At 49.4% G+C, this 15,034-nt stretch overlaps 1 protein-coding gene across 2 annotated transcripts in view; it reads right to left on the bottom strand.

The window, feature by feature from the left end:
• LOC140388400 (caspase recruitment domain-containing protein 19-like) overlaps window positions 1-15,034 on the bottom strand; it is an 88,583-nt gene that overhangs the window by 62,771 nt on the left and 10,778 nt on the right. For both annotated transcript variants that reach the window (XM_072472508.1, XM_072472509.1), the window contains exon 2: window positions 11,326-11,395. In XM_072472508.1, the coding sequence (XP_072328609.1) occupies window positions 11,326-11,389 (64 nt within the window). In that variant the 5' untranslated portion in view covers window positions 11,390-11,395. The remainder of the gene's footprint in view (window positions 1-11,325; window positions 11,396-15,034) is intronic.

The following is a 15,034-nucleotide window of genomic DNA, read 5'->3' as shown; positions in this document are numbered from 1 at the left end:
ACATAAGAACAGCTTCTTCCTTCATCTACAACACTCCTCAACAACTCCCCCCTCGGACTGACCTGTTCCCTGCAAGAACACTATTCACGACGCCCTATGCTGCTCTTGCTCATGTATTTGCTGTGGTTGGTCCCTTGTTCCGCACTGTAACCACTCGCTGTTTGTCGATGTACCATTTGTCAACGTACTCTGTCGATTATTCTTTTTTGTCTACTATGTACGTACTGTGTACATTCCCTTGGCCGCAAAAAATTACTTTTCACTGTACTTCGGTGCATGTGACAATAAATCAAATCAAAATGAACACTGCAATGAAATTACTGGAAAAATCCCCTAGTCGCCACATTCCGGCGCCTGTTTGAGTACACAGAGGGAGAATTCAGAATGTCCAATTCACCCAAGAAGCACACCTTTCAGGACTTGTGGGAGGAAACCGGAGCACCCGGAGGAAACACAGCCAGACACGGGGAGAACATGCAGACTCCGCACATTGAGTGACCCAAGCTGGGAATCGAACACAGGTCCCTGGCACGGTGAAGCAAAAGTGCTAACCACTGTGCTACAGTGCAGTCATGTACGACACCGATTCACATTAGGAGATATTAGGTCAGATGACTGTAGTGATCTCTGTATATGTTAATAGATAATTAGTTAATGTGCAGTCAGTACAGACAGATGATCACTAGATGGCAACACTAACCGGACCTATATGAGGAGTTTCTCGCTCTTTCTGTAGGTTAATGTGTGTGTAGTACAGCTAGAGTAAAGACGTGACAGATCAGATTGTAGTGAATTATCATAATTGTTAGTTTAATTTAATTAGTTAATTATATTACTAGTCAAAGTATTAAAGTGAAAGAACTCACAAGTATATTATTTTATTACTCAATAAATAATTTGTCATCAACTGGAAGACTTCCGACTGTTTATCAACAAGTTAAATACAACTCGGCAAGACAAAGGAGCAATACTTATTACATTTCTGTAATATAACAATGACCAAAAGCTTCATCAAAGAGGTAGTGCAAGATCCAGGCAAAGTGACCACAAGGAAGCGATGATGGATGGGATCAAAAAGGTTTTATCTGACTTACTCACTTCACACTTTACTCCCCGATGGGTCTCCCCCGCCCGGCCCACGCTTGGGCCGGTGTATCCTCCTTGCCCAGCACAACCTCGGGCTGGTGTATCTCACTTGCCCTGCCCGATCTCCCCTGCCTGGCCCACATTCGGGCTAGTGTATTTCCCTTGCTCAGCCCACACTCGAGCTGGTGTATCTCCCCTGCCCGGCCCATACCCAGGCCGGTAAATCCCCCTTGCTCGGTCCATGCTCGGGCCGGTGTATCTCCCTTGCTCGGTCCATGCTCGGGCCGGTGTATCTCCCTTGCTCGGTCCATGCTCGGGCTGGTGTATCTCTCTTGCTCGGGCCGGTGTATCTCCCTTGCTCAGCCCACACTCGGGCCGTGTGTCCCCCTTGCTCGGTCCATGCTCGGGCCGGTGTATCTCCCATGCTTGGTCCATGCTCGGGCCGGTGTGTCCCCCTTGCTCGGGCCGGTGTGTCCCCCTTGCTCGGGCCGGTGTATCTCCCTTGCTCGGTCCATGCTCGGGCCGGTGTATCTCCCTTGCTCGGTCCATGCTCGGGCCGGTGTATCCCCCTTGCGCAGCCCACACTCGGGCCGGTGTATCTCTCTTGCTAGGTCCATGCTCGGGCCGGTGTATCTCCCTTGCTCGGTCCATGCTCGGGCCGGTGTATCCCCCTTGCGCAGCCCACACTCGGGCCGGTGTATCTCTCTTGCTAGGTCCATGCTCGGGCCGGTGTATCTCCCTTGCTCGGTCCATGCTCGGGCCGGTGTATCCCCCTTGCTCGGGCCGGTGTATCTCCCTTGCTCGGTCCACACTCGGGCCGGTGTATCTCTCTTGCTAGGTCCATGCTCGGGCCGGTGTATCTCCCTTGCTCGGTCCGGTGTATCTCCCATGCTTGGTCCATGCTCGGGCCGGTGTGTCCCCCTTGCTCGGGCCGGTGTATCTCCCTTGCTCGGTCCATGCTCGGGCCGGTGTATCTCCCTTGCTCGGTCCATGCTTGGGCCGGTGTATCCCCCTTGCTCGGGCCGGTGTATCTCTCTTGCTAGGTCCATGCTCGGGCCGGTGTATCTCTCTTGCTCGGTCCATGCTTGGGCCGGTGTGTCCCCCTTGCTCGGGCCGGTGTGTCTCCCTTGCTCGGTCCATGCTCGGGCCGGTGTATCTCCCTTGCTCGGTCCATGCTTGGGCCGGTGTATCCCCCTTGCTCGGGCCGGTGTATCTCTCTTGCTCGGTCCATGCTCGGGCCGGTGTATCTCCCTTGCTCGGTCCATGCTCGGGCCGGTGTATCTCCCTTGCTCAGTCCACACTCGGGCCGGTGTATCCCCCTTGCTCGGTCCATGCTCGGGCCGGTGTATCTCCCTTGCTCGGTCCATGCTCGGGCCGGTGTATCCCCCTTGCTCGGGCCGGTGTATCTCCCTTGCTCGGTCCATGCTCGGGCCGGTGTATCTCCCTTGCTCGGTCCATGCTCGGGCCGGCGTATCTCCCTTGCTCAGCCCACACTCGGGCCGGTGAATCTCCCTTGCTTGGTCCATGCTCGGGCCGGTGTATCTCCCTTGCTCGGGCCGGTGTATCTCCCTTGCTCAGCCCACACTCGGGCCGGTGGATCTCCCTTGCTAGGTCCATGCTCGGGCCGGCGTATCTCCCTTGCTCAGCCCACACTCGTGCCGGTGAATCTACCTTGCTCGGTCCATGCTCGGGCCGGTGTATCTCCCTTGCTCAGCCCACACTCGGGCCGGTGAATCTCCCTTGCTTGGTCCATGCTCGGGCCGGTGTATCTCCCTTGCTCAGCCCACACTCGGGCCGGTGGATCTCCCTTGCTAGGTCCATGCTCGGGCCGGTGTACCCCCCTTGCTTGGGCCGGTGTCTCTGCCTTTGCCCGGCCCGCATTTGGCCCGGTGTATCTCCCTTGCTCGGTCCAAGCTCGGGCCGGAGTATCTCCCTCGCTCAGCCCACACTCAGGCCGGTGTATGTCCCTTGCTCGGTCCAAGCTCGGGCCGGAGTATCCCCCTTGCTCTGCCCACACTCGGGACGGTATATCCCCTTTGCTCAGCCCACACGCGGGCCGGTGTATCTCCCTTGCTCGGTCCATGCTCGGGCCGGTTTATCTCCCTTGATCGGTCGAAGCTCGGGCCGGAGTATCTCCCTTGCTCAGCCAACACTCGGGACGGTATATCCCCTTTGCTCAGCCCACACTCGGGCCGACGTATCTCTCTTGTTCGGGCCGGTGTATGTCCCTTGCTCAGTCCACACTCGGGCCGGTGTATCTCCCTTGCGCGGGCGGGTGTATCTCTCTTGCTCGGTCCACACTCGGGCCGGTGTATCTCCCTTGCTCAGCCCACACTCGGGCCGGTGTATCTCTCTTGCTCAGCCCACACTCGGGCCGGAGTATCTCCCTTGCTCAGCCCACACTCGGGCCGGAGTATCTCCCTTGCTCAGCTCACACTCAGGCCGGTGTATGTCCCTTGTTCAGTCCACACTTGGGCCGGTTTATCCCCCTTGCTCGGGCCGGTGTATCTCTCTTGCTCGGGCCGGTGTATGTCCCTTGCTCGGGCCGGTGTATGTCCCTTGCTCGGGCCGGTGTATGTCCCTTGCTCGGGCCGGTGTATGTCCCTTGCTCGGGACGGTGTATGTCCCTTGCTCGGGCTGGTGTATCTCTCTTGCTCGGGCTGGTGTATGTCCCTTGCTCGGGCCGGTGTATCTCTCTTGCTCGGGCTGGTGTATGTCCCTTGCTCGGGACGGTGTATCTCTCTTGCTCGGGCCGGTGTATGTCCCTTGCTCGGGCCGGTGTATCTCTCTTGCTCGGGCCGGTGTATGTCCCTTGCTCGGGCCGGTGTATGTCCCTTGCTCGGGCCGGTGTATCTCTCTTGCTCGGGCCGGTGTATCTCTCTTGCTCAGTCCACACTCGGGCAGGTGTATGTCCCTTGCTCAGTCCACACTCGGGCAGGTGTATGTCCCTTGCTCGGGCCGGTGTATCTCTCTTGCTTGGGCCGGTGTATCTGTCTTTGCCCGGCCCACATTTAGGCCGGAGTATCTCCCTTGCTCAGTCTATGCTCGGGCCGGTGTATTCATGTCTCGGAGCGCCCTTGGTTAAGGGTTGAGCTCTACCCCCTCATCTGGGCAGATCATACACAGGTGAGGCCATAGGAAATCTAATGGCACAGACCCCATGTCCTCCGGTCGAGTGATAACACCGCCAACCCCCCCATCCAAGTCCAAACGTTCATCTCGATGGCTGGAGAGGTCTGACCCTTAGCCCACTTTGCCAGGGGCTGCCTTTCAGGCATTCGCTGTGTAGTGAATGTGGAGTGGTGAATTTGGGTGAACAGTCAGAGTGGCACCACCTCACTGGGCCAGCGAATGTCACCGGACCTATGGCCACCTCGGTTGGTTGAGTTGCCATGTCGGACTCCTGGTCCGCAGTTTTAACGGGCCGCGTTTCCAAGTGGTGGAGCAAGTCCCCCTCAAAACATAGCAATGGCAGCTGCGGAGGAACGAGCACCTACGCCCCTGGGATCTCGCCTGCGTGTGGCTCTGGAGGTAGTACGCATGCCTGTTTGACTCTTTCCGTTGTGCTCGCACTGAGTAAGAGAACGGACCCATCTGCTTCACCACAATCCATAAGGTGCCATCACCAAAATTCCACACATAGGCCGCGTCACCTATGCCAAATATCCCGGATGGGTCTGCGTCGTCGCGGCATTTTGCCGCAATGCCAGGCAGGACAAGGCTCAGCCATGTGCACAGCCAACGTCCCATCAACAGCTCAGAAGGTGCTACCTCTGTGGTGGCGCGTGGCATGGTATAGTAATAAATCAAAAACCGAGCCATGCGGTCCTCCGGGGAGCCAAGCGGGGCTCCGGGGAACCTAGGTCTGTTTCCCCATGCCCATCTTGAAAGTCTGCACCCACTACTTGGCCCACTCACTGGGGATGGGTGGTATCAACAGTCTTCATGTGGCAGAAATCAGGTCGTCCTCAGGAAATCCCCGAACTCCAAGCAGGTAAATGCCGTGCCTTTGTCCGGCACTAAAACCTCCGGGATTTTGTGGACACTAAAGGAGCTCCTTGATCATGGCCTGTGACGTGGTTGTTGTCATGAGGTGGACGTCTAACCACTGAGTGGGCATCCACTATTAGTAGAAATGCTAAGCCTTGGAAAGGGCCCGCAAAATCGATGCATAATCGTGACCATGGCCAGCCCGGCCACTCCCATGGGTGGAGGGAGGCTGGTGGTAGTGGCAGCTCGGTGGGTATGGGGGTAGTGCCAGAAGCATATGGGGGTGGAGGGAGTGTCGGTGTGGGCTCCCAATTTGTGGGAACCATCGGTTTGTGCCAGGGAGGCTGGATGGGGGGGGGGGGGGGGGGGGGGGGGTGTTTCGGAGGTGGGAGAGAGCGGGGATTGAGAGGCTGTTTATTGATTGGAGCTTTCCCTGTTTGGAGGATTTGGAGGAGGAGTTTGAACTTCCAGGAGGGAATGGGTTTCGCTATCTGCAGGTGAGGGATTTTGCTCGAAGGCAGGCTTCGACCTTTCTGCTTCTACCGCCACAGGGGATACAGGCCAAGTAGTTTCGAAAATGGGATTGGGGGAGGGGAAGTTCTCGGAAATTTATAAAGAGTTCATGGAGTGTGAGGGAACCCAGATAGGGAGGTTAAGCTGGGCGGAGGAGCTGGGCAAGGTGCTGGAGGCGGTTCAATGGGAGGATGCTCATGAGCAGAGTCAGCACGTCCTCATCATGTGCCAGGCTCAGCCTGATACAATTAAGGTGATTCACCGGGCACACATGACGGTGCCCCAGAAGGTTTTATGAAGGGGTGGACGACAAATGTGGGCGCTGTGCGGGAGGGCCCACAAATCAAATTCACATGTTTTGGGCACGTCCGAAGCTTCGGGGATTCTGGCAGGGATTTGCCGATGTCATGTCCACGGTGCTAAAGACAAGAGTGGCGCCGTGTCCATGGGTGGCGATTTTGAGTGTCAGAAGACCCGGGAGTCCAGGGGGCGAAAGAGGCTGATGTTTTGGCCTTTGCCTCCTTGGTAGCCCGGAGACGGATCTTATTGGCGTGGAGGGACTCGGGGTTAGTGACGTGTCTGGGTTTCTCGGGCTTGAGAAAATCAAGTTCGCCCCAAGAGGATCGACGTTAGGGTTCGTCCAGGAGGTGGCAACCGTTTATCGGCTTCTTTGGGGAAAATTAAACTGTTAGCAGATACAGTAAGCGGGGCGGGGTGGGGTGGTGCGGGGGGGGGGGAAGGGGAAGAGAGACAGCTTAGTTTAGGCGAGTTCAGCAAGTGGAGGAGGGGGGACTGGGGAACAGTGGGTGAAAGCTATGTTGGCTGGGTATTGTTGTTGGCTGGGGGAGGGGGGGGGGTTGTTATTTACTGAGTTATGTTTACATTTGTAATTGTTGTTATAAAATCATAAATGCCTTAATAAAATGCTTTCAAACAAAAAAAAGGTAGACAATAGTGGCAGGGGTTGTGTAAACATGAGGTACAGATCACAAGGTACCGATTAGAGATACAAATGGGTGGTGGGGTGGTGATACAATGTTCTTTGATGTGAAAGGAAACTACATTTATAATTGGAGATTAACCTTTTTGGATCGGCTAGAATCCTTTAGTAGGCTACAAATCTCTATGCGGTTTTACTCAAGTTCAACCAGCCTATCAAGTCTTCAATCATTAGGCCATTTGACTATAATTGGATTTTTCCACGTAAGGTGAATAATAGTGTTTTTCCGAGTACCTGTTCTTAGTTCAATAAACCACCTGTTGGCATGTTTAGCCTAACTCTTGGTGCAACAGACTACACAACCAATCCATAGAAACTCCAGTTTCATTGGGAAGTGCAGTACAGTGGGCAGTGGTTAGCACTGCTGCCTCATGGTGCTGAGGACCCAGGTCCGATCCCAGCCCAGGGTCACTGTCTGTGTGGAGTTTGTACATTCTTCCCGTATTTGCATGGGTTTCACCCCCACAACCCAAAGATGAGCCGGGTAGGTGGATTGGCCATGCTAAATTGCTGCTTAATGGGAAAAAATTATTTGGGTACTCTAAATTTATTTTTTAAAATGAAACTCCATTTAAGTCAGTGTCCATTGGAAAGAATTTAGGAAAGATGATATAATCTGGATCATGAGGGGTGTAAGGTCTGTTCATGATGCAGTACCAAATGTAAAAACATGAAATGAATCTGGAAGAGCAGGGGAATTATTTGACCTGGTATTAAGTAACAACCAATAAATAATAGGAGGTCAAAGTTCACAACAACTAGAATCTGGTAGTGTAAGGATATGCATATAATGGCAAAGAGAATAACTGCAGTAGAACATCATTCGAGGTGGATGCTACAATTAGTTTGAAAACAGTTTTGTAAAGGGACTTATTGAACCTGCGATAAGCAGGACACATAGACAATAAGCAGAAATTAATGAGCAAGGTTTATTATGACACAAATCCAAACACCTTCACTCCCCAAAGGGTCTCCTTCCCTGACCAGCAGGGTTATTGTGTGAGTTCGAGCTCTCCCTGTTAAGGGGAAGCCCCGCCTCCTTAAAGGGACAGTTCATATTCCGTGGAGGTCATGGAAAACCGTATGGTCCTATGAATGAAAATGTAAGTCGCTTATTGTCACGAGTAGGCTTCAATGAAGTTACTGTGAAAAGCCCCTAGTCGCCACATTCCGGCGCCTGTTCGGGGAGGCTGGTAGGGGAATTGAACCATGCTGCTGGCCTGCCTCGATCTGCTTTAAAAGCCAACGATTTAGCCCAGTGTGCTAAACCAGCCCATAATCTCAACCCTTGGATTCTCGACAGCCAGCGGAGTCAGGGGCGGCGGTGGCAACAGGGGCAGCGGTATAGATGGCGGAGCTGGGACATCTGAATCAGCGGTTGGAGTATCCAGCACGTGGCTTCGAACGTGATCCACATGGCGATTAGACTCACAGCCCTGTGCCCATATTCGGTAGGAAATGGGTCCCGTTTTCACGATGCCCGGGATCCAAACGTCTCTGTCGCTGAAATTCCAGACGTGTGCTGCCTCTCCTAAGGCAAACTCACACAGCTGTTTGCGGCAGCGTGCGACTGCCTCCGTTTGGTCCAGGATGCGGCAGACTTTCCCGTCAATATCCAGAGTCATGACTTAACTATGTGCAGAGGCAGTGGGCCATCAACATTTCGGCTAGCACGATGCCTGCCTTGGCATGCGGGTCGTCCGGTAGCAGAATAAGAACCTGGTCAAGCGGGTCTCCCAGGAACCCATTGTCTGCTTCTTCATTCCCAGCTTGAGGGTTTGCACCACCCGCTCGGCCAACCCATTGAAAGCTGGGTGGTACGGGGTGGTCCTCACATGATGGATCCCGTTGGTGGATGGGATCACCGCACATTCTGCATTCGGGAAAGCCGTCCCATTGTCCAACACCACAGGTATGCCGTGCATACTACAAATGTGCCGGAGTTTCTCTATGGTGGCCCTGGCCGTCGCCACCTGTATCTGGAGGACCGCCTTCCACTTGGAGTGGGCATTGATGAGGATGAGAAATATTGAGCCCTGAAAGGGGTGCGCAAAGTCTACATGGAGCCGAGACAACAGATGACCCGACCATTCCCATGGATAGAGCGGGGCTGCAGGAGGCAACTTCTGGTGTGCCTGACACTGGACCCAGTGCTGGGCCACCTGTTTGATGTCCACATTGACGGCAGGCCACCAAACATAGCTGCGACATCCATGGGTGTCCATTGTGAGAAGGCTTCATCCATGCTTGAGGACCACCCTGCAGGTCCCCCAAAGGTGTACTCCATTCTCTATGCTAAGCTCCTGCATCTCCTTGATATAGGCCTTCAGGTCCTGTGGTAAAGCCCGGTGCTGAGCCCCATACTACATCATGTGGCATACATGTGATAGCTGAGGGTCAGCCTGGGTCCACCTGCGAATGTGGGATGTCGTGACCGGTAACAAGCCCATAAAATGGAGGGCGGCAATGACCTCGCCAGTCACCACTGGTGTAAGTGGCCTGATAGGCAGGGGCAGATGGTTTAATCGCATTTGTCGTAAAAAAAATATTCCAAGCTTTCGATGTATTGTCCCCAATCGTCTGCACCTGTATTAAATGGCTCCAGTTTCCCTATGTGTGGCATCAGGGCGGTCAGTAGAGGGGCCTCCCGTGACCTAGACCAGGTGGACCGGGTGTGAAGCAACTGGTGACGACAGCAGCACTACTGAATCCTCGCCGTCAGTGTTTAATTCGGGGTAAGCAGGGCACATAGACGATATATATTATGAACAGGCTTCATTATGACACAAATCCAAACTCTTCCACTCCCCTATGGGTCTCCTTCCCCGACCTGCAGCCAGGCTGGGGTTTTTATGCGAGTTGGGGCTCTCCCAGTTAAGAGGAAGCCTTGCCCCCTTAAAGGGGCAGTTCATATTCCAGGGAGATCATGGGAAACTGTATGGTCCTGATCCCGGAACCTCCATTGGGGTTATAACAGGACTGGAAATGGTTACTTGGACTCAGACCGGCATAGGCCAATTTCAGGCAGGCGACTGGGTCACCTTAACCAATATGGTGCTCATCTGGCATCTCACATGCCTTAGGCCCTTGTACCTTTCTGTGCTTGCTTTTACTTGGAAAATGGGTGTTGCATGATTGAATTTCTAGGCCAAAGGCCCTAAAGTGTAGCATGATGAATTAAGATAAATATAAAATCAAGATAAAAGAGGTCGGATAACAAAGAGTTATCCTGTCTATACATGTATTTGAAGCAAGCAGGTTAAAAAAAGCATTCTGACCGTGAAAGAACCGAAAGATGACTTGATAACGAATTAACAAAATTAACCTGCATACTAAATGATTCCTTATTTTCTGTATCCTTAGAAGAAACTATGGGAAGAGGCTGGCACAGAAACTAAATTTACAGTGGTAACATGATGTATTGGATGTAACAGGGCATGTGTCACTGAACATAATAACATAAGAACTAGGAGCAGGAGTAGGCCACCTGGCCCTTCGAGCCTGCTCCGCCATTCAGCGAGATCTTGGCTGATCTTTTGTGGACTCAGCTCCACTTTTCCCACCGAACACCATAACCCTTAATCCCTTTATTCTTCAAAAAACTATCTATCTTTATCTTGAAAACATTTAATGAAGGAGCCTCAACTGCTTCACTGGGCAGGGAATTCCATAGATTCACAACCCTTTGGATGAAGAAGTTCCTCCTAAGCTCAGTCCTAAGTTGTAACATCTAAGTTGTAGACATCTAATTTACACTGAAGTTGTAAAGAAAAAGATGGGCAGAAGGATAAGAGTACAAATCTGGAGTTGATTGTGAATTTGTGCAAAGCAGCGAATGTTCACAACATATGGATTACATACCATTTTGCTCACCACAATCCTACTTATAAAAAGATTTTTAAAGGAATGGACTAAATAAACTTAGATAAGATACTTCATATAACCACAAACTTTAGGGTTAGAGACATGAATTCAAGCTTAGAAGAGGGAAGGTGTAGACAGCTTTGATTTTATTACTTCACACAAATGGGTGCTGAATATGTCCATGGAAGCAATGGAGATGGATCAACAAAAATGAGCAGAGAGTTGGATCAATTTGAGGAAGCAAACAGTGAGGTTTATTAGTTTTGGAAACAGTTTAATAGACTGCCAGGTATTTTGCTGAATTTGTTTGTATTTTTACACACCATCCAAAACCATAAAATGTTAGGTGAAAATGCACGGACATCTAATTTGCCAATTTAGGGAAGGGAGAGTGTAATGAAAATATTTTTCCAAAATACCCTGACGCTAAATAATATATTCTTTCCAGAAGTTCATTTCATAATTTTTTTCCAACAATGATTTTGTCTTAGAAATGGAGATCCTCAAACAGGGCCTCTCCTGATTGGGTATAGTCAGATTTTCCAGCCTGTAACACGATTTCCAGGCATTTTGGCAGCTTTCAGTCTGGATCCACATGGGCGGCTGCCCATAATTAACATCTGGAACAACTAGAAGGGCGAGATTTCCTCTAGGAAAATCTTGCGAGGGCAGGGTGCAAGACATTCCCAGTGAGTAACCCTTTTTACCTTGAACAGAAGTCTTTATTCCTACAATTTAAAAGAGTCAGACTTATTAGATTAATATTCAGAGCACTTGAACAATTTGTCTGCATGTTTAATCCAGCTCTTGTGAGGATGTGCAGAGCAAAACCCAGAAAATTAAAAATTATCATCTGAAAATAAGGTACTTACTCAATTTCTCCTCGTAGAGACACAAAGCTCTCACTTTCCAGTACAGCAGCTTCCAGGTATTCATCGTCAGCTTTAAACAAAATATCAGATCTCACATTTCAGTTCACTTAATGTTTCAGATATTTCATAACAAACTGCATTTTCATTGAATAAAGAAATTCAGCAGCCAATTACATCATTCAGTTCAGGATGTGAAGAACTCAAAAATGGATTCTTTAGAATAACGCGTTTGTGCTGCCAAATATTCTGTTACCCATTCAGATTGAGACATTGTGGACATTTTGTTGTTTAACAAAGGGAAACTAAACATAGTACAGCGGAGGCAATTTAATAGTAATTCTAATGAATCCAAAGCCTTACTTTAGGTCAATCAGGAGGGGTATTTCTATAAAGCTATTCCCAATGTAAAAATAGTGTTAAAGATCAATTAATTCCATATTAGGCTTTTATGTTTATTTATATTGTAAATATATTAGCAATTGAGCTATTCAAATTAATATTAGAGGATGTGCTACTTTCTGAGCAACAGAACACAATGAAAGTGTACTAATCTTCTGAAGTGTAGCTGTTTGTCTTTCTTTGACTACATGTTAGATATTTTCAGCATTTAAAAAAAAAACTCTCCTGCTTTTAAAAAGTAAAAGAACTTCATTAATTTAAGAAGGGTTTCTGCTTACAGTCAGAAATGTCACTTTACTTTCAGTGTGACAGGATTTCCTCAAGGCGTTCCCACGTTCGGTGACTGGGGAATTCCCTATTCAACATTAAAAAATGAAATTCAAACTGATACGACTGTTTAAACAAACAGATTTTCTACCTTAGTATTGGGAAAAAGCCTTTAAAACATCTTGAGATGAGGCGGCAAAGGATTCAAATCTCTTCTCACTCATTCCAATTCCCATCCACCCGTCTGCTCTCCCCTGCTGTCTCTCGCATCCATCCCGTCAGCTCTGAGCACCCACTTGAAACTACTTTCTGTTGCCTCCGCCATGCAGTCAAATGCCCTTTCCTGGCCCCTTCTTTCCCTGCCCCACTTCCATGCCTTTTGCCCCATCATTACTCCGTCAGTACCCGAGGACTCACCACGCAGCACGGTAGCACAAGTGGTTAGCACTGTGGCTTCACAGTGCCAGGATCCCAGGTTCGATTCCCCGCTGGGTCACTGTTTGTGCGGAGCCTGCACGTTCTCCCCGTGTCTGCGTGGGTTTCCACCGGGTGCTCCGGTTTCCTCCCACAGTCTAAAGACGTGCAGGTTAGGTGGATTGGTCATGATAAATTGCCCTTAGTGTCCAAAACAAAAAGGTTAATAGGGGTTATTGGGTTACGGGGATAGGATGGAAGTGAGGGCTTAAGTGGGCTGGTGCAGACTCGATGGGCCGAATGGCCTCCTTCTGCACTGTATGTTCTATGTACACGCTATTCCTACCTCAGCACATCAGAGCTGTCTTCACCTCATCCACTTGATTACAAAGGCAATAACAAAAGCTATGCTATCTGCTTCCGGTTGATATACAGGGAACCTTAAGAAATGGGATGGATATTCCTGAAAGTTACTCTGTCAGCAAGCTTCCATGCAACAGGCTTGTTCAAAGTCACTGCAGTTGACAGCTGCAAGGTAACCTAATTTGCATTCAATCTTGAATAAAGCAAGTGAGTAACATTGTATTTGCCAAGGGACACAACAAATCATCTTTTTATCTTTTTAGGCAGAACGAAAACACCAGCCGGAGAGGACATAATTCCCCCCCCCCCTCGCAATTGGTTTCCCAAGTCTCATGGGAATTATGCAAGGAACCCATTGCAGTGTTAATGTAAGCCTACTTGTGACACTAATAAAGATTATTATTACATGGAAACCTTAATCCGGACATGGAACAGGAAAGAAGGCCACACCATCAATGTTGAGCTGATGCCACAGGAAAACAGTCACGCACATGATTAATATCCAGGGAACAACCATGATGCTGTCATAATGGAACTGCTTTAGTGTCTGGAAACCAGTGTCCAGTGGCGAACCACAGGGATCTGTACTGGGTCCCCTATTGTTCGTCATTTATATAAATGACATAGATGACTACTCTGGGGGGTAGGATCAGTAAGTTTCGAGGTTGACACAAAGATTGGCTGCTGGGTGGTTAACAGTGAGGTGGAGTGTCTTGGTTTACAGGAAGATAGAGACGGGGTGGTCAAATGGGCAGAAAAATGGCAGATGGAATTTAACCCCGAAAAGTATGAGGGGATAGTATGTGCCAAGGCAGTATTCAATGAATGGCCTGACACGGGGAAGGTCGGAGGAGCAAAGGACCTTGGCGCGTTTGTACACAGATGTTAGTGATAAATATGATCCTGCCAAGCTGTTGCTTGAATAGTTTGTTGGGGTTGCGTCAACACAAGCACAAATCCCCAAATGTTAGAGAGAAGGATTTTGCAGGGTCAGTTTTACTGGGATTGCTCGAGTATTGTTCAGGTCTGATGCCTAGGTTATGGATGATGGGTCCTTATGATATATTTATGGTTGGCTTGTTAGATCACCTTAGAGGACATTAAGAAGCCATCAAATATTGGGGTTACATGCATGTCAGATAAGGTGAGGAATGGCAAGTTTCCATTCCTGAAGGACATTAGTGATCCAGTTGGGTTTTTATGATAACCCAGCAGCTTTTATGATCATTTACCAGATTTTATTTAATTGGATTGGATTTGTTTATTGTCACGTGTACCGAGGTACAGTGAAAAGTATTTTTCTGCAAGCAGCTCAACAGATCATTAAGTACATGAGAAGAAAAGGGAATAAAAGAAAATACATAATAGGGCAACACAACATAATGTTAGGTTTAGAGTTAAATTTTAAAAGATTTGAACGAGTATAAGTTAAGTAAAAAGATCTGTTTGTGAGAGCTCGCAGAGAGTCGCCTAGCTCCGGCGCCATCTTGGTAAGTTCAATTTCACAACTTGCCATGACAGATTTGAATTTTTAATCTCCAAGTTCCTAGCTCAGCACCATAACCAAGTGCTACACAATGTGCAAGTGGATAGCAAAAGTACAATATCATAATTGATTGGAGGGCCAGCGATATCATGCTTTGCTTTAGAATGCTAATGTCACTTGCTCAGCTTTCAGAGGATGATAATGGAGTATCACATTGTTGCTAACTTGCTTTGTCTCTTAATTTGGTTCTGTTTAATTACGTTTGCTCAAGAGTCGGCAGGTATCTTTCGACACCGCCACAAGGTTCATAGCCGAATACTGATCAAAGACTCGATACACCAGTTAGTAAGTTCAAAAGCAATGCTCATTTATTTACACACAGTCAAATCTACTCATGCATAAACTCTACAACCTAAACTATCACTATTACCAAAAGCCTATACTTAGCTTCGGGTGCCCACTCAGTCAGAGGAACAATGGCCGTTGCTCGGTTCTGAAGCTGCTGGGTTGAGCTGTTTACAGGTAGCATCTAGGAGCGTCTATCTCGTAGCGTGTATTGACTTGGAACTTACTTGGTCTGGCGTAGCTGCTAGGCAGGTCTCTCCTCGCTGAGAGCCAAGGCCAAGAGAGAGATCCTCTCTTGGGGAGTCCTTTTTATACCCCAAAAGGACTTTGCTCGCTTTTGGGCGGGCCTTGAACTTGGCCCCAATTAATTGGGCCGTTTCCCAATTGTCCTTATCGATTTTCCTCCAATAGAGGGGTGGGTTCCCTGGTTGCAGG

Source organism: Scyliorhinus torazame, chromosome 13 (assembly GCF_047496885.1).
Source record: "Scyliorhinus torazame isolate Kashiwa2021f chromosome 13, sScyTor2.1, whole genome shotgun sequence".
NCBI classification, from domain to species: Eukaryota; Metazoa; Chordata; class Chondrichthyes; order Carcharhiniformes; family Scyliorhinidae; genus Scyliorhinus; species Scyliorhinus torazame.
This window is presented reverse-complemented; position numbering and strand designations above follow the sequence as displayed.